At 41.3% G+C, this 20,266-nt stretch overlaps 1 protein-coding gene across 3 annotated transcripts in view; it reads right to left on the bottom strand.

Annotated features, from left to right (window-relative positions):
- The window catches only part of Dpp8 (dipeptidyl peptidase 8), a 66,270-nt gene that overhangs the window by 15,780 nt on the left and 30,224 nt on the right, over positions 1-20,266 (bottom strand). For all 3 annotated transcript variants that reach the window (XM_069995152.1, XM_069995150.1, XM_069995151.1), the window contains exons 9-15: positions 18,694-18,794; positions 16,501-16,678; positions 15,444-15,603; positions 8,798-8,877; positions 3,465-3,617; positions 2,352-2,505; positions 112-257 (exon numbers count right to left, since the gene is read on the bottom strand). In XM_069995152.1, the coding sequence (XP_069851253.1) occupies positions 112-257; positions 2,352-2,505; positions 3,465-3,617; positions 8,798-8,877; positions 15,444-15,603; positions 16,501-16,678; positions 18,694-18,794 (972 nt within the window). The remainder of the gene's footprint in view (positions 1-111; positions 258-2,351; positions 2,506-3,464; positions 3,618-8,797; positions 8,878-15,443; positions 15,604-16,500; positions 16,679-18,693; positions 18,795-20,266) is intronic.

Here is a 20,266-nt window from a genome sequence, read left to right as displayed (position 1 = left end):
AAACTAAATACCCAAACCTTCTGAACCTCTACACTGGATCGCAAAAGTTGGAAACAACATAAGCCAAACATATATGCATGTGTGTACATTGGGATGTATTTCTACACCTACCTGGGGACCGCCATATATGAATATTACAGTGGGGTATTTCTTTCCAGGTTGTAGGTCATGAGGTTTGTACAGCATTCCATACAATGTGAATCCCGTAGTACTTTCAAAAGAGAAAATCTCAGGAGGGGTATAGTCTGGAAGAGGACCTAGAAGGAGGTAACACACAGTCTGAAAAGGAGTTGAATGGGAGTTCTATAAACGGAGAGCAAGGAAGGAAATATCAAAACCCAGACCTCCATACACAAACAACTGGCCTTCCTTTTCAGGTGAGATAACCAAGAATATTTATATTAGAGAAAAAAATAGGGCTGGGAAGGTGGTTCAGTGGTAGAGTATTTGCCTTGCATGCATGAGGCCCTGGGTTTGATTCCTTGGCACCACATAAGCAGAAAAAGATGGAAATAGCACTGTGGCTCAAGTGGTAGAGTGCTAGCCTTGAGCTGAAGAGCTAAGGGACAGCGCCCAGGCCACACGACTGACCAAAAAAAAAAAAAGAAAAAAAGTAATCTAACAAACATTCATTTATCTACTGTGAATTTTAATAAAGTCAGGAGGAGGATAAAGAACACATACTTAGTTTGAGTTGTTAGTACACATTAGTTTCTGATCATTAAGGAATAAGCCAAATGAGAAGTAGCTACAAGTCTTCGGTCCAACAAGGCTGCACCAGTCTCTTCTCAGCATGTGCGCAGTGGATGCATTAAGGTCACAGCTCTGATCATGGTAACACTGAAAATTCTGCTCATGGACATTAGAACAGCCTCTGGTTATACATTTTTATTGATTGATTTTTTTGGGTGCTGGTCCTGGGGCTTGAACTCAGGGCTGGGCCCTTTTCTCTGAGCCTTTGTGCTTAAGGATGAAATTCTACCACTTTAGTCACAGCTCCACTGTTAGCTTTTTTGATAATTAATTGGAGATAAGAGTTTCACAGGCTTTCCTACTCCGCTGGCTTCAAACCTTGATCCTCAGATCTTAGCCACCTAAGTATCTAGGTTTACAGGTGTAAACCTAGTGGGCTGCACTAACTTGAATCCCTTAGCAGATAAAAATAAGTTGAAAATACTTCACAGGAAAACAGATTTCCCTAAATCTGTTAAAACTGGGTTAAAATTGGTCCATACTTCATATTGAAGAAATCAAGCATTAAAAAAGAATAGGTAGGGCTGGGAAGGTGGCTCAGTGGTATAGCGGTTGTCTTGCATGCATGAGGCCCTGGGTTCGATTCCTCAGCACCACATAAGCAAAAAGAAAAAGGCCGGAAGTGGTGCTGTGGCTCAAGTGGTAGAGCGCTAGCCTTGAGCTGAAGAGCTGAGGGACAGCACCCAGGCCCAGAGTTCAGGCCCCATGACTGGACCAAAAAAAAAAAAAAAAGGGTAATTTATAGTAATATTTACTCCAACAAGAGTAAGTAGTCAGTGAAAGTACTTCAAAACTGTAAAAAATCTGCTGGTGCCGGTGGCTTATGCCTGTAATCCTAGCTACTCAGGAAGTTGAGATCTAAGGATCATGGTTCAAAGCCAGCCTGCGCAGGAAAGTCTGTGAGACTTTTTTTTTGTTGGTCATGGGGTTTGAACTCTGGGCTTGAGCGCTGTCCCTGCGCTCTTCAGCTCATGGTGAGTGCTCTACCGCTTGAGCCACAGTGCCACTTCCAGTTTTCTAGTGCTTTATTGGAGATAAGAGTGTCACGGACTTTCCTGCCTGGGCTGGCTTCAAACCTCGATCCTCAGATCTTAGCCTCCTGAGTAGCTAGGATTACAGCGTGAGCCACCAGCACCCGGCTTCCGTGAGATTCTTATCTCCAATTAACAACCAGAAAACTGGAAATGGTGCTGTGGCTCAAGTGGTAGAGCACTTGCCCTCAGTTGAAGAGCTCAGGGACAGTGCTCAGACTCAGAGTTCAAGCCCCATGCCGACAAAACAAAAGGAAAAAAAACCCTAAAAAAATCTGTAATATTGCCCCTAAAGCTGCAGCCTCTCTGTTCAGTTCAGAGAAAATTGTTTTAATCTTATTTTCCACAAAGCTTTGCAGATCTGGTCTTTCATAGGCTGCTAGACAATGCTTTCAAATTCAATAGGTGGCACAAAGGAGTGGCAGGACCAATTAGGAGCTCAGCTGCTTGGAAACAGGGCAGGGCTGGGAGGTGGGAAGACTGTCCTGGAGATGGGGACATAAGGTACCACAGGCTTAGGGTAGTGTGTTCTAATCTTACTTAAATCCAGACCAGGAAAAGGATTACCTGCAGAATCCAAAATGGTAGCCCAAAATTCCTTTGTTTTGCAAGCTGGGTCATTTGGGTCATTTGCAAGTTGCTCAGGACTCATCAGTTTGTAAAGGGACACACAGTGTGGATTCTTCTGGTTACTATATTTACTTATGAAGAAGTCACAATGCTAGAGAAAGGAGAAACAATTATGTATTTCTGCAGGGAAAAGTGAAAACAAGGCAACCTGCTGTTACCTCTGTACTAATGCAGAAGTGTAACTATGTTTGGTCTCATGCTTAATAGGCAGGCACTCTATACCACTTGCACCATTCTGCCAGACCCTTTTTACATTATTGTCAAGATAGCATCATGCTTTATGCCCAGAATGGCCTGGACCGAGATCCTATTTGTACTTCTCTGTTGCTGGGATGATGGCTCATGTCACTGTGCCCATGTGCCCAGCTACTGGCTGAGGTAAAAATCTCAACTTTTTTTTTTTTTGTTGTTGTTGGTTATGGTTCAAACCCCATAAGAGTTGGAGATAAGTTTCAAAGACTTTCCTGCCTGGGCTGGCTTTGAACTGTTATCTTCAGATCTAAGCCTCTTGAATAGTAAGATTACAGGCGTGAGCCACCAGTGCCTGGCTTCTCAAGAACTGTTATGCTTGGATTAGCCTTGATTGTGAGTCCCCAATCCACTGCCCAAGTAGTTAGGATTAGTGACTTGAGTTAGACACCAGCTGAGTTTGACTATTTATGCAAATATATAATGCTGAATAAAGGTTAAGTGTTTCAGACTTTTTTTTTTCCTTTTTCAGTTCTGGGGCTTGAATTCAGGGTCTGGGCACTGTTCCTGAGCTTATTTTGCTCAAGGCTAGCCTCTACCACTTGAGCTACAGCATCACTGCTGGCTTCTTCTGTTTATGTGGTACTGAGGAATTGAACCCAGGGATTCATGCATGCTAGACAAGCACTCTACCACTAAGCCACATTCCCAGCCCCAGGTTAAGTGTTTCAAAGATTTCCTTTGGCATGGTTTCTACAGGTCAACATGACCAACTTTCACATCATCATCATTCACAAAGAGTACTTCATGATTAGAGGGTTTTTTTTGACAGGAGACCCTTTTCCAGCAGGGACTTAATACCTGACTGATACAGCAAGAGTGGGAGAAGCCACGGTCAGTCAGCCTCGTCACTTCTCCAGGATTTACATAACTGACCACGTATAGGTGATGCTCTAAAGGGGAATCTTTGGTGCCTTCAAAATACACCAGCTTTCTGACTTCATCAACCTGGATCTGCCAAAATAACAACAACAGCACCATTAGTACTAGTGAGACATGGGTAAGAGCAGAAACTCAATAATCCACCTCCAATTCTGTCATCAGAGTCCTTTGACTTGGGCATCTTTCATTTTTATTTGCTATTGAAGCTAATGAACTATAGTTTTGTTTATGACTTAGAGTTAACAACAGATCCTGTCTAGAAGGAAAAATACAGCTGAGTTATATACTTTTTGGTTAGAATGTGTGCTTCCCCGAAAAGGTAAGAATTAGCTGTGTGCCCGTGGCTCACACCTGTCATCCAAGATGAGGTGGTTGATATCTGAGGGCCAAGATTTGAAACCTGGGCAGACAAATCTGAGAGGGAGGTTTTTTTTTTAATGTGGTACTGAAGAATCGAACACAGGGCTTCATGCATGCTGGGCAAACACTCTACCACTAAGCCACATTCCCAGCCCCTGAGAGGAAGGTTGTTATCTCCACCTAGCCAGCAAAAAGTGGTAGAGCAAGAGCCTTAATAAGCAAAACGGCTAAGCAAGAGCATGAAGGCCTAAATTCAAGCCCCAGGACTGCCCACTCCACCTCTCCCTACTTATTTCCTTAAGTAGGGATTTTTTGGGGGGTGGGACAGTCAAACCCAGGGTCTTGTGCATATTAGGCAAATACTGGGCTGTGTCCTTAGCCCTGGATAAGATCAGTCAGCACCTCCAAAAACTGCACAGAAACTCAGGACTGATTTACTTAATTCTGCTCCCAAATGACTGTAATAGTTCTTTTATTTTTCCTTAAAAAAACTTTTTTTCAGTAGCTCACTCAATGTTTAGTAAAATAAAAAAAAACTCTTTATATAGTGAAGATAATTTATACAGATTTTTATTTTAGTTTTTTGTGCTGAAACTGGGGCTTGAACTCAGGGCCTGGATGCTTCCTTGAGCTCTTTTGCTCAAGGCTAATACTCTACCATTCAAGGCACAGCTCACTTTTCACTTTTTTTTTTTGTCAATGGAGGAGCTTGAACTCTGGGCCTGGGTGCTGTCCCTGAGCTCTTCAGCTCAAGGCTAACACTCTACCACTTGAGCCACAATGCCACTTCTGGTTTTCTGGTGGTTTATTGGAGATGAGAGTCTCACGGACTTTCTTTATTTTATTTTTTTAATTTTTTGTCCAGTCGTGGGGCCTGAACTCTGGGCCTGGGCGCTGTCCCTCAGCTCTTCAGCTCAAGGCTAGCGATCTACCACTTGAGCCACAGTGCCACTTCTGGCTTTTTTTCTTTTTGCTTATGTGGTGCTGAGGAATCGAACCCAGGGCCTCAGGCATGCAAGGCAAGTGCTCTACCACTGAGCCACCTTCCCAGCCCTCTCACGGACTTTTGTGCCTGGGTTGGCTTTGAACCACGATCCTCAGATCTCAGCCTCCTGAGTAGTTAGTATTACAGGCGTGAGCCACCAGCACCTGGCTCACTTTTCGCTTTTTAGTAGTTAATTGGAGATAGTCAGCTTGGGGACTTCAAACTAAAATCCTTAGATCTCAGCCTCAGGAGTAACTAGGATTATAGGTGCAGGTGGGAGCCACTCAGTTAAACTTCTTTAAATGTTTTCTTTTTTCAAGGAAACCTCTTTAACATCTTAGATACCTACATTGTTAGATATTTTAGATGCTTGAGTTGCTCTGCAAAAATATTCAAGAGGCCGGGCGCCGGTGGCTCATGTCTATAATCCTAGCTACTCAGGAGGCTGAGTTCTGAGGACTGTGGTTCAAAGCCAGCCAGGGCACAAAAGTCTCTGAGACTCTTATCTCCAATAAACCACTCAGAATACCAGAAGTGGCACTGTGGTATAGTGCTCCCCTTGAGCTGAAGTGCTCAAGCCCAGGCCCAGATTTTAAGCCCCACGACCGACAAAAAAAAAATAAATAAATAAAAAAATAAAATAAAATAAATAAAATTCAAGATTTTTCACAGGTATGAAATAGTAGTTTTGAAGCAGCTGGGGATCAGGCCTTTCAAAGCTGAAATAATTAGTCAGTTCCTTGTGCCCCATTTACAATATTTTTTTTGTTTGGTTTGTTTTGTTTCAAGGAACAGCTTTCTGTTCAACAGGAGTTGATTGTCTTTGAGGGTGTATTGGACACACAGTTGAGTCCCATACTACAGTTTTTTTTTTTTTTGGGTCCGGTCCTGGGGCCTGAACTCTGGGCCTGGGCGCTGTCCCTTAGCTCTTCAGCTCAAGGCTAGCGCTCTACCACTTGAGCCACAGTGCCACTTCCGGCTTTTTTCCTTTTTGCTTATGTGGTGCTGGGGAGAATCGAACCCAGGGCCTCAGGCATGCAAGGCAAGTGCTCTACCACTGAGCCACCTTCCCAGCCCCCATACTATAGTTTTTGACCAGTAGATCTAAATCTGGATTTCTAACAAGTTCCACAGGGATGTGGATGTTTTGCTGCAGGCTGAGGACACACTATGAGGTTCCTTTTCAACATGGGGCATTAGATGAAGTCTCAAAGTTTTATCCAGTTATTGCTAATAGACTTTTTATTTTTTGGTGCTGTTCCTGGGGCTTGAACTCAGGGCCTGGGCATTGTTTCTGAGCTTTTTGTGTGCAAGGCTAGTGCTTTACCACTTGAGCCACAGCTCTGCTTCTGGCTGTTTTGGTGAATACATGGAGATAAGAGTCTCATCGACTTTTCTGACCAGGATGGCCCCGAACTGTGATTCTCAGATCTCAGCTTCCTGAGTATTAAAGGTGTGAGCCACCAATACCCAGCTTGCCATTAGAAATTCTAAATAATGAATAATTTGAGGCTGAGTTCAATTCCCAGTACTCTTGGGGGAAAAAAATCTTTGTGTGAGATCAAGGCCATTTGCAAAAGCAAAGAAGAAAAGGTAACTTAAAGACAAAACAAACAAGTAAGACTATAGGGAAGGAGAGAGCAAACACATGCCATACACAAACATGTCATAGGAGAACTGATGTGTATAGTGCTAAACTAGTGGCCAAATAAGGCTGAAGGTCTCTGCTTGCTAGGTAGGTATTCTACCACTGAGCCATACTAGTAGGTTTTTTGCACAGATTATTTTTGAGATAGGATTTTACTTCTTACCTGGGGTTTGCTCAGCATTACTCTCCTACCATCATATTGCATGAAATTTAAAATAATGCAAATTCTTGTTAGCAGAAACTAGAATTCCTGAATAAGACTTTTTTTTCCCCTATGGTAGGACTAACATTCAAAGTTCCTAAACAGAAAAATAAATATATTGGGACATACAAACAAGAGGTCAGGTGAGTCTCTCACTGGAACTAGATTTTGAAAGTTACCTAAGATAGTCTAAAGATTTTACAACCCAAAATAAATGATTTCTGAAATAACCAGTATACTCAAGCTCTATCAACTTGAAATTCTATTTAGGACTTTATTAAATCCTGATGGAATATGAAATATATAATTTAACATCCTTTCTCCATGTATAGAAAAGGTGGAGTTTTAATTTAAGAGATCTGGTGAAATGGACTGCCTAATTCAAAGTCAAGCAAAAGATACTAGGAAAAGCAATAAAAGAAACATGCATCCTAGCTACTCAGTAGGCTGAGATCTGAAGATTGCAATTTGAAGCTAGCCCAGGCAGAAAAAGTCTGAGTGACTCTTTTTTTTTTTTTTCCTGAGTGACTCTTATCTCCAATCAATCACAGAAGTGGAGCTATGGCTCAAAGTGGTACAGTGATACCCTTAAGTAGAAATGCTCAGGACAGGGCACAGGCCCTGAGTTCAAGCCCCAAGACCACTAAAAACAAACAAACAAAAAACCCTCAAAAGATTTGTTACAGAAATCCACTTGTAATAGCAGGCACCCAGTGGGTCACACCTGTAATCCTAGCTACTCAGGAGGCTGAGATCTGAGGATCAGATTTGGTTTGGAGCCAGCCCGGACAGGAAAATCTGTGAGATTCTTATCTCCAATAAACCACTCGAAAACTGGAAGTGGTGCTGTGGCTCAAGCGGTAGAGTGCTCCCTTGAGCTAAAGAGCCCAAAGACATTGTCCAAGCCCTGAGTTCAAGCCCCACGACTGACCAAAAGAAGAAGAAGAAAAAAAAGAAATCTACTTGCAGAGAGCAAAATCAGTGCATTTCCTTTCCCCTACCTTTTATCTAAGCTGTGTATAAATGCAAATCGCTTTTTTTTTTTTTTTTGGTTGGTTGTGGGGCTTGAACTCTGGGCCTGAGCGTTGTCCCTCAGCTCTTCAGCTCAAGGTGAGTACTCTACCACTTCAGCTATAGCACCACTTCTGGTTTTCTGGTGGTTTACTGGAGATAAGAGTTTCACGGACTTTCCTGGCTTTGAACTGCGATCCTCAGATCTCAGCCTCCTGAGTAGCTAGGATTACAGGCATGAGCCACTGGTGCCTGGCTTTTGTTTTTAGTCATTTCTTTTTTAGTATTGTGGATCAAACCCAGGACATTGCACTTGCTAGGCAAGCACTTTGCCACTAAGTGACATCCCAATCCCTTAAAATATTACTATTATTATTATTAATTATTTGTTGTATTAGGGTTTGAACTCAAGGCTTTGTGTTTTCAAGGCAGGTGTTGTAAAACCTAAACAATACTCCCAATAAGCAACTGTATTTTTTTTTGTCTTTTCTTTTTTGGGTACTGGGGATCAAACCCAGGACATTACACTTACTAGGCAAGCACTTTGCCACTGAGCTACATCCCAGCCCTATACCTGGACTTTGATATTCCTATTATTTGATTCCTGTTAAAGCTAGGGTGTCAGGTAGGCACGACCAAGCTCAGGTTCTTTCACTGAAAAAGCTTCACAGACTTTTCTGCCTGGACTGGCCTGAAGCTGTGATACTCTTGATTCAGCCTCCCATTAGCTGGGATGACAGGTACACACCATTGTGCCCAACTACTGGTTGAGAAGGGAGTCTTTTTTTTTTCTAATTTACTTTATTGTTGTTTTAGAGGTGATACACAGTGGGGGTACCTTTACAGGCAGTGTCATCTGTTCCCTCATTCTCTCCCATTCCCTCCCTCCTGAGAATAGTGTCTTCAGTTTTGCCCTGGCTGGCCTCAAAGTGCAACCTTCCTATTCTAGCCTCCTATTAGAAGGATTACAGGTATGAGCCACCAGCAACTAGTATATTTTAAACTCTTTTCTTGACCAAACATATCAGTAGAATAAAAGGACATACATTAGATCCATGCCGACCAAGAACTTCCCATTCACCACTGGTAATCGCTATTTCCTCTTTGATTGGACACTTGAAATCACCTAAAGATAAATACAATTACAGTTCAGTACTTTATGCCAACTAGAAGCAAATGAAGCAATGTAGAATAGTTTTCTGTCTTCTCCAAAATGCTATTTAAAAAAAAAATCAAAGTTATATTTAGGAAAATGAAAATGATTTGAAACTAAACAAATGTTAGTGGTATATGACAATGTAAAGTCCTACATGTCATGGCACTGTTTAAAGAAATGGCTCATTTAATGTTATGTCAATTAACTCTGATAAAAAAGGCTAGAGTGGAAAAAAAAAATCCAAGTATTCAGTGTTCAGAATGATAGAAGGACCTATACAGAAGATGTGAAAACAGCAAGTGAGGAAAAAAAATCTCAAAAGAACCTGCATTAAAAAAAATTTTTTTTTTGGCCAGTCCTGAGGCTCAAATTCAGGGCCTGGATGATGTCTCTGAGTTTCTTTTGCTCAAGGCTAGCACTCTAACTCTTGAGCCACAGAGCTACTTCTGGCTTTTTCTTAGGAATCTAACCCAGGGCTTTGTGCATGCTAGGCAAGCACTCTACCACTAAGTCACATTCTCAGCCCAGAATCTGCATTTTTAAACTTTGGGTAGACAAAGAGGCTTTACAGAGATGACAGGCATTTCTTCTAGAGATACAACAATCTATTTAAAAACCAAAGAAGAAAAAAAAATAACAATGAACACAATTGGTCTTCATTTGCCAAAAAAGGAAGCCAAGTAAGTTTTAAATTAAATGCCAACATGCCCTGTCAGTCAAGATTCTGTTTTGAGGAAGTGAAATAAAAAATTTTTCCCTAGCTGGTTAAATGTGTGGCAGTAAGGGTTGTAAAAAAGCTGAAGATGCAAAAATTAAACTTAGTAATTTAAACTATATGGATTGAAAATAAAGCATTGTTTAATACATTTATGATAACAAGTATATATTACCAGTTTCCATTATACCTACTTAAGGAAGATAAAAGGAGGCAGCAGAAGGGATGTAAAATGGACACACACACACACACACACACACACACACACACACACACACACACAAATACAAAAGAAAAAAGATCCAGGAGCATGTGCCTCGTACCTGTAATCCTAGCTACTCAGGAGGCTGAGATCTGAAGAGCACAGTTCAAAGCCAGCCTGGGCAGGAAAGTCCCTGAGACTCTTATCTCCAATAAACCAATAGAAAACCAGAAGTGGCGCTGTGGCTCAAGCGGTAGAGTGCTCGCCTTGAGCTGAAGAGAGCAGGAACAGCACCCAAGCCCAGAGTTCAAGCCCCAACATCAACCAAAAAGAAAAAAAAGTTTGGCACTCTACTACTTGAGCCACATGCCACTTCCGGCTTTTTCTGTATATGTGGTACTGAGGAATCAAACCCAGGGTTTCATGCATGCTAAGCAAGCACTCTAACACTAAGCCACATTCCCAGCTTTTGGATATAGAATTTTAAATTACCATTTTACATTATTATTGTATGGTTCTTCAATCAAGTTTTATCATTAAACTTGCTGAAATTCCTTAAGTGAACATAATTTCTGACAACAGAGGAACATGAAAGAAATTTCAAACTCAGGGCTAATCTAAGGCTCTAAGGAAAGAAATTCCCCATCTTGGGTGTACAAGATCTTGTCTACTTGAAAACATTTAAAGTAAGGAAAGACCCAGATAGTATTTACTTGTTAGTCTTAAGATGTAACTTAGGGCTGGGAATGTGGCTTAGTGGTAGAGTGCTTGCCTAGAATGCATGAAGCCTTGGGCTTGATCCCTCAGTACCATAAAACAGAAAAAGCTGGAAGTAGCACTGTGGCTCAAGTGGCAGAGTGCTAGCCTTGAGCGAAATAAGCTCAGGGGCAGTGCCTATGCTCTAAGTTCAAGCCCCAGGATTGTCCAAAAAAAAAAAAAAAAGTAACTCAACTGCTTCCCAAATATAAGTAGCAATAAAAAAATGTAATTAATAAGTGGAAAAAGAACTACAACAAACAATTCTCTAAAAAGATATAGAAGCTGGTGTTGGAGGCTCACACCTATAATCCTAAGCTGCTCAGGAGGCTGAGATCTGAGGATTGCAGTTCAAAGCCAGCCGGGGCAGGAAAGTCCATGAGACTTTTATCTCCAATTAGCCACCAGAAAATAAGAAGTGGTGCTGTGGCTCAAGTGGTAGAGTACTCACCTTGAGCTGAAGAGCTCAGGCCCAGATTTCAAGCTCCATGACCAAGGACCAATCAAAAAAAAAAAAAAGAAGATACACAAATCTGAAAATTGGGCTGGGAAGGTGGCTCAGTGGTAGAGCGCTTGCCTTGCATGCATGAGGCCCTGGGTTCGATTCCTCAGCACCACATAAGCAGAAAAAAAAAAGCCGGAAGTGAAATTGTGGCTCAGTGGTAGAGCGCTAGCTGAAGAGCTGAGGGACAGCGCCCAGGCCTGACCCATGACTGGACCCAAAAAAAAAAAAAAAATCTGAAAATTGTGGTTTTAAACCAGCCTGGGCAGGAAAGTCCATAAAATTCTTATCTCCAATTAACCACCAGAAAAATGGAAGTGGCACTATGACTCAAAGTAGTAGAGCACTAGCCTTGAACTCAAAGACAGTGCCCAGAACCTGAGTTCAAGCCCCATGACCCCCCCCTCCCCAAAAGATATACAAATGGCCAATAAGCACAGCAATAATCATTGAAGAAAACAATATTAGGATAGATATTAGTAAAAAACGGAAGTAACAAGTATTATTGAGAATGTAAAGTATTATTGAGCTGGATATAGTGATACACATTGGAATCTCAGCCCTTGGGAGGCTGAGACAAGAGGACTGACTGCAAGTTACACAGAGAGTTTGAGGTTGGCTTAGACTGTATAGTGAGATACTATCTCAAAAAACAAAAAAGTAAGGCTAGGCATGGTGGCTCACCTCTGTAATCCTAGCTACTTGGGAGATGGAGATTAGGAAGCTCACAGTTTGAGGCTAGCAACAAAAAAAAGCTAGAACCCCATGTCAATCAATAAACTGAGTATGGTAGCTTGCTTGTGCCTATGGTCCCAACTACACAGAAGACCACAGGTTAGTAGGATCAAGATCTGAGGCCTACCCCTAGGCCCCCCCCAAAAAAAATTAGATCCTACATGAAAAATAACTAAAGCCAGCCAGATACTGTTGGCTCATCTGTAATCCCAGTTGTACAGGAGGCTGAGATCTGAAGATCATGGTTCAAAGCCAGCCCATGGAAGTAAAGTCTATGAGACTCTTAACTCTAATTAACCATCAAAAAGCTGGAACTGGAGCTGTGGCTCAGGTGGTAGAGTACCACCCTTGAGCAAAAAACTTTAGGGTCAGCACTCAGGACCTAAGTTCAAGCCCCAGAACCAGCACAAAAAACACCACCACCAAAAACAAAAAAAACTAAAGTAAAAAGGACTGAGGTTGTTTCAAGCAGTATAGTGCTACTCATAAACCCTACACCCTGAGTTCAACTGCAGTATTAAAATGAAATGAAATAAAATACTATATGAACACCGTTTGTACACTGCTTGCACAAGCAGGACACCGCTGATGGGAAGGTACAGTGGTGTAACCATTACCACTGGTGTATAATGGTATAATTACTACGTAAAACAGTGTGACAGCTCCTCAAAAAGTTAAAACACAAAATTACCATATGATGTGGACATTCCACTTCTGGGAATATACCAACAGAACTGAAAGTCTGGACAGAAATGGGTATTTATACAGCCATGCTCATAGCAACATTGTTTACAACAACTAAAAGGTAGCAGCAACCCAAGTGTTCCCTGATAAATATTGAAGAAAACATGGTCCATATATACAATGGAATATTAACCAACCTTATAAAGAGAATTCAACACATAAATATAATAATAATAAGAGAATTCAGAAGGGGTGACAATGTCCAAAAAAAGAAATGTACTTATTACCTTATTATAAAATGATAACCCAGGGGCTGGGAAGGTGGCTCAGTGGTAGGGTGCTTGCCTTGCATGCATGAGGCCCTGGGTTTGAGTCTCAACACCACATAAGCAGAAAAAGCCGGAAGTGGTGCTGTGGTTCAAGTGGTAGAGTGCTAGCCTTGAACTGAAGAGCTCAGGGACACTCCAGGCCTAGGGTTCAAGCCCCACGACCGACAATAAACAAATAGATAAATAAATAAATAAATATCCTGAAGCTAGGCGCTGGTGACTTACCCCTGTAATTCTAGCTACACAGAAGGATGAGATATGAGGATCACCTCTCAAAGCCAGCCCAGGTAGGAAAGTCCATGAGACGCTTATCTCCAATAAAACATCAGAAAACTGAAGTGGCACTGTGGCTTGAACACTAGCCTTGAGCTGAAGAGCTGAGGGACAGCGCCAGGCCCAGAGTTCAAGCCCCATGACCACCCCCCCCCCAAAAAAAAAGATAACCTGTGTATAGCACCTTAATAAAAACAATAAAATTAGATTTTTTTCTTAAAAAAAGGGGGAGTTGGGTGCCGGTAGCACATGCCTGTAATCCTGGCTACTCAGGAGGCTGAGATCTGAGCATCACAGTTGAAAGCCAGCCCAGGCAGACAGGAAAGTCTGAAATTAACTATAGAATGCTAGAAGTAGAGCAGTGGCTCATGTGGTAGAGTGCTAGCCTTGAACATTAAAAACTCAGGGGGGGGGGGAGAGAAAAAGAGAGAGAGAGAGAGAGAGAGAGAGAGAGAGAGAGAGAGAGAGAGAGAAAGTTCAGACAAATGCTACAAATAGATGAATTTTGAAGATATGTTACCCCATTAAATGAGGTATCCTAAGTAGTTAAAACTAGAGACAGAAAGAACTTGCCAGGGGATGAGGAGTTACTATTTAGAAGTTTCACTTCTGGAAGATTGAAAATATTGAGAGATGGATGGTGGTGATAGCCACACAAAAATATTAATGTCACTATGTAAACCAAACTATACCCTAAAATAATAGTCATAAAAAGAATTTTAGTCTGGCACTGGTGGCTCACACTTGTAATCCTAACCATTCAGGAGGCTGAGATATGAGATATGGTTTGAAGCCAGCCCAAGCAGAAAGTCCATAAGACTTTTTTTTTTTTTTTTTTGTCGGTCGTGGGGCTTGAACTCTGGGCCTGGGCGTTGTCCCTTAGCTCTTCAGCTCAAGGCGAGCGCTCTACCACTTGAGCTACAGCGCCACTTCCGGTTTTCTGGTGGTTTATTGGAGATAGGAGTCTCACGGTCTCTCCTGCCCGGGCTGGCTTTGAACCGTGATCCTCAGATCTCAGCCTCCTGAGTAGCTAGGATTACAGGCATGAGCCACCAGCGCCCGGCAAGTCCATAAGACTTTTATCTCCAATTAACCACCAGAAAAATGGAACACTTGCCTTGACCCAGAGTTCAAGCCCCATGACCAACAAAAAGAGAATAATTTTATTTTATGTGTGTGTGTGTTTCACCACAATTTCTAAAAAAAGGCTATGTTCAGTTTAAGTTACAAGTGGCAGTTAACTGCAGAACTTCTCATGAAGTGTTTCTATTCTAAAATGTAGGTATTATTAAAGTAGAAAACCATAACTGTGTTTTTGAACTCAGGGCCAGGATGCTGTCCCTGAACTTTTTTGCTCAAAGCTAATGCTCTATCACTTGAGCCACAACTCTACTTCTGACCTTTTTGTGACTAACTGTAGATAAGTTTAATGAACTTTCCTGTCTGGGCTGGTGTCAGATCTTCAGATCTCAGCCTCATGAATAACTAGGATTATAGGTATGAGCCATAGGTGTCCAGCTGTAACTCAGCTTTAAAAGATCTGGGAAAGGGGTTGGGAAGGTGGCTCAGTGGTAGAGCGTTTGCCTTGCATGCCTGAGGCCCTGGGTTCGATTCCTCAGTACCATATAAGCAAAAAGAAAAAAAGCCGGAAGTGGCGCTGTGGCTCAAGTGGTAGAGCGATGTCCCTCAGCTCTTCAGCTCAAGGCAAGCGCTCTACCATTTGAGCTACAGCACCACTTCCAGTTTTCTGGTGGTTTATTGGGGATAAAGAGTTTCATGGACTTACCTGCCGGGCTGGCTCTGAACTGAAATCCTCAGATCTCAGCCTCCTGAGTAGCTAGGATTACAAGGCATGAGCCACTGGCGCCTGGCTTTTTTTTTTTTTTTTATTATTTTTGTCAGTAGTGGGGCTTGAACTCTGGGCCTGGGGGCTGACCTGAGCTCTACAGCTCAAGATGAGCACTCTACCACTTGAGCCACAGTGCTACTTCTGGTTTTCTGAGTTCTTTATTGGAGATAAGATCTCACAGACTTCCCTGCCTGGACTGGTTTTGAACTGTGATCCTCAGATCTCAGCCTCCTAAGTAGCTAGGATTACAGGTGTGAGTCACCAGTGCCCAGTTCTCAAATCTATTATTAATAACTTATTATAGATCCATCAAGAACTTTGCTTGGTGGTTTTATATGTGCATATGTTTATATTTTAACATATATATTAAGGTTGATAAAGCAAGTACTAAAGCTTACAAGGAATGCAATAGAGACATTATATTTTCCTTTCCCTCCCACCAACTGTACCCAAGAATTTTTATTTTAAAAAAATTAAAAAAGGATTCTTACTTGGGGCAGGCAGCCCACCACTGGACCGTTTATATCTGCTCTCCTTTAAAATGGATGTGATTTTGTACAAGTGACGGAAACCTGTTTTGCATTCAGAGGCAAAAATAAACTCAATTTCATCCTCGTGAGTTTGGGGGAAAACATGAAAGATGTCGTGAATCTGTAAAATGAACAGCTTCATTTACTACACATTATAATGAAAATACTACAGAAATAATACAATTAACCTACAAACAAAAAGTAACTGCTAACTGTACTTTGAAATGTAAGTAACTGTCAGTGGTAAGAGTATAATACTTACAATAATAGGTTTGGCCTGGGCTTTTTATATTTATTTTACTTTAATCAAATCTTACCCATTGAAAGATAAATGTTTCCAAATGCAAAAGGAAAATATGACCAAAAGTTTTTTTCTTACTCATCATCTCTACAATCTTTGCAACATGGAACAAAGTTTGTTTAATAATATAAATCTTATTACTAAACAATGAAAAGCATTTTTTACTTCTATTTTTCAAAGAGAAATATTCTAACAGCTGAGGGAAAACAGATGTTCATCTGTTTTAGGTGAATCTAAGAAGCCTACATTCAGCTAGAAAGTAAACTGGCTTCATTTGTACCTCGTTTTAAGCTTTCATGCTAGAATGGAAAATTAAAAATGAAACTTAAAATGGGTGCATTTTGGTTCAGCCTGCCAAATGAAAATGACTAAATTTTTTTTTGGGGGGGTCCAAGACTGGGACACTATCTGATACTTGCCTTTTCTGATTGGCTTGTACTCTACCCGCCCAGACCCAATTCTTGAAGTCCTCTCAGAAGCAAGAGGCTGTATGTTCACTACCCGACTAGCTTAGGAACAAATCTGCTTTTCCAGTGAGGTATTACTCCTTGGCATCAAGTTGGAACAATCTTTCCAATTTTAAAATTCCAATGTTAAAAACTAAGGAAACAAAATTCACAACTCCTTTGAACTTAATAAAAAAAAAATCCAAACATTTGTCTTATCATCCCGAGAACATCTTTAGCCAAGCACAGGAAACTAAAAACGCATACATACATTGATCCATATGTCTGTTGTTTCTTCATAAATAATCAGTGGTGTCACAGAGTCAGGCACGGACTCAATGAGTCTCTGTCTTCCCATGGCATCATCTTCTACTGGGATAAATAATTCAGGGGAGATCAACACTATCTGTAGGCGAGTTTGGGAACGATCTAGTAGGATGGACCAGGCACTATTTAACATATAAAGAGAAATACCAGAAGTAAAGAAAGCTCTCAGAAAATGGATAATCCTTTATTTTCTACTTTGGTACCTATCAATTACTTATATTAACTGTTACTAAACTATTACAAACAGCCAATTAAAAATACTTGGAGCTGAGTGCTGGTAGCTCATGCCTGTAATCCAAGAGGCTGAGATCTGAGGGTCGTGGTTCAAAGGCAGCAAAAAGTTCCTGTGAGACTCTTTATCTCCAATTATCAACTCAAAAACTGGAAGTGAAGCTGTAGCTCAAGGTGGTAGAGAGCTAGCCTTGAGCTGAAGAGCTCAGGGACAGCACCCAGGCCCACAGTTCAAGCCCCATAAGAAGCACCACCACTACCACCACCACCACCAACAACAAAGAGCTCAGGAAAAAACAAAAAAGCTCAGGGACAGTGTTCAGGCCTTAAGGTCAAGGTCCCCTCCCCCCAAACAAAGAAACACAATTTGTCAAAAAGGTGCAGTTTAAATTACAAGTGGCAGTTAACTATAGAACTTCACATAAAGTGTTTCTATTTTAAAATGTAGATACTATTTTTTTTTCTTTTTTTAATTGTGAAAATACTGTACAGAGGGGTTACAATTACATGGGCAAGATAATGAGTACATTTCTTATCAGGCATTGTAGCCTCCTCCTTTGTTTCCCCTTCCCATCCCTTCCTATCCTCCCCACCCCAACAAAGTTGTAAAGTTCATTTTCAACATAACGACTTGTACATCTCATTGTTGCAATGGGCCACCTGTATCCCTATTTAAACTATTTAAAATGTAGATATTATTAAAGTAGAAAGCCATAACTATTTTTTGAACTCTGGGCCAGGATGCTGTCCCTGAGCTTTTTTGCTCAAATCCAGTGCTCTATCACTTAAGCCAGTCGCCAGTGGCTCACACCTGTAATCCTTGCTACTCAGGAGGCTGAGATCTGAGGATCACTATCAAAGCCAGCAGGGGCAGTGATGTCCATGAGACACTCATCTCCAATAAATAGTCAGAAGTAGAGCTGTGGCTCAAGTAGTAAAGCATTAGAACTGAGCAAAAGCCAAAAAAACCTCCAAACCTCCAAAACAAAAACATTAGCTGGGTGCTAGTGGCTCACACAGGTAATCCTAGCTACTCATAAGGCTGAGATCTGAGGGGACTGAGATTTAAAGCCAGACTAGGAAGGATAGTCACTTGACTTTATGTCCAATTAGCCACCAAAAAATGCGGGAAGTACATCTGTGGCTCAAGTGGTAGAGTGCTAGTCTTGAGTATGAAAGTTCAGGGCAGTGCCTAAGCCCCTGAGTTCAAGCCCCAAGCACACACACACAAAAAGGTAGACAGCCAGCTGAGGAAGCAAGTCATTCATAGACACTGAAACTGCATGTATTAATCTTTGAATAAGGATTCTACAAGTATTTCTACCTCAGTTATACTACATTTAAGGGCTGGGAATGTGGCTTAGTGGTGGAATGCTTAGCATGCATGAGGCCCTGGGTTTGATTTCTTGGTACCACATAAACAAAAACAATTACATTTATGTGCGAACCTTTAGTCATAGAACTTAACCACAAATATCATTGTGAGTCCTAATTAAACACAATACATTTATGTTTATAATACAATCTTTTTTTTTGTTTTTGTTAGTCATGTGGCCTGAACTCTGGGCCTGGGTGTTGTCCCTGAGCTCTTCAGCTCAAGGCAAGCGCTCTACCACTTCAGCCACAGTGCCACTTCCCGCTTTTTCTGCTTATGTGGCACTGAGGAATCTAACCCAGGGCCTCATACATACAAGGCAAGCACTCTACCACTGAGCCACCCCTTCTCAGCCCAATATTACAATCTTAGCACAACTCAGTTCAGGAAAAATCCCTAAAGCAGAAAGAACTATGCTGCACATTTACATGTGAATGTAGCTACCACTGTACTGCAAATCCAAACACATGGACATTTCTAAAGACCTGGAATACAAAGTAGTTATAAGAAGTAATAATTTAACATACGCACTATTTTCCCTCTGGAGTCCATCCAGCTCTGGCAATATATTCCACTCCTTCAAATAGAATCTCAAAAGGTTGAATTAGTTCTTTATCTATGATGTCTATAATCTATGAAGAGAAAAAAGGATCTTGTCATAGAGGTTGAAAAAAATAATTAGCTCACTAGTTTACTTCTATCATCCGTGACAGCACAATACTTTTTTCAGACTTACGTATTTAAAAGTGAACAAATACAAAGTTAAACCAGAAGGAAACCATGAGTTACCTTGATTGGGGCTTCTTTTGCCTAAGAAAATTCTACCATAGAATTAGCACACTGATCAGGCACTGGTGGTCCACTCTGAGATTTGAGGATCACAGTTAGAAACCAGCCTAGGCAGGAAAGTCTCTGAGACACTTACCTTCAATTATTCACCAAAAAGCTGCAAATGGAGGTATGGTTCATGTGGTAGACCAATCAGTCTTAGACAAAAAGTTAAGGGATGATACCCAGGCCCTGAGTTCAAGCTCTAGTACCAACTTAAAAGAAAATGGGTAGCCAGGTGGTGGTGGCTCACGCCTGTAATCCTAGCTACTCAGGAGGCTGAGATCTGAGGATCGTGGATAGAAGCCAGGCTGGGCAGGAAAGTCCATGAGACTCTTATCTCCAATTAACCACCAGAAAATCAGAAGTGGTGCTGTGGCTCAAATGGTAGAGCGCCTGCCTTGAGCTGAAGAGCTGAGGGACAGCACCCAGGCCCCAAGTTCAAGCCCCACAACCAAAAAAAAAAAAAAAAAAAAAAGGCGAAGTTAATCCTCTAAAGAAAGTAAGTTGTTAATAAGCACAAGAAAAAAATGTTCAGGGAGGGCAGTGAGTGGGAAGGAGATGGGAAGGGGTGAGAAGGGGAAACAAAGGAGGAGGCTACAATGCTTGATAAGAAATGTCCTCATTACCTTGCCCATATAATTGTAACCCCTCTGTATGGTATTTTCACACACAAAAAAAATGTTCAACATTGTTAGCCACCAGGAAAATGTTAAGTCAAAATAATAATGAAACATCACTTCACACCCAGCAGGAGAGCTATAATAAGATGGACAATAGCAAGTGTTGATGAAGAAATCAGAAAGTTCATACAATGCTAGTGGGAACATAAAAAAGTATAGCCACTTCTAAACAGTTTGCAGTTCCACAAAACATTAAGCAGAGTTCTCAAATGCCCCAACAATTCTATTCCTAGCTATATACACTGGAGAAGTAAAAACATAACGTTAATGCCTATATGTTCATATATACGAGAGGCTTAAAATATTTTTTTAAAAAATAGTTTTGGGGCTTGAACTCAGGGTTTAGGTGCTATCATTGAGCTTCTTTGTTTAAGGCTAGAGCTCTACCACTTGAGCTACAGTGCTTCTTCCAGTTTTCTGGTGGTTAATTGGAGGCAAGAGTCTCACAGACTTTCCTGCCTTGGCTGGCTTTGAACAGCCATCCTCATATCTTAGCCTCCTGAGTAGCTAAGACTAAAGGAATAAACCAATGGCACCCAGCTAATGAGTCTTTTGACGTGCTAACTTTCTAAATTGATTCTGGTTGCCCAACT

This window comes from Dipodomys merriami, unplaced genomic scaffold (genome assembly GCF_024711535.1).
Source record: "Dipodomys merriami isolate MVZ:Mamm:240054 unplaced genomic scaffold, mDipMer1.0.p SCAF_48, whole genome shotgun sequence".
NCBI lineage: Eukaryota > Metazoa > Chordata > Mammalia > Rodentia > Heteromyidae > Dipodomys > Dipodomys merriami.
This window is presented reverse-complemented; position numbering and strand designations above follow the sequence as displayed.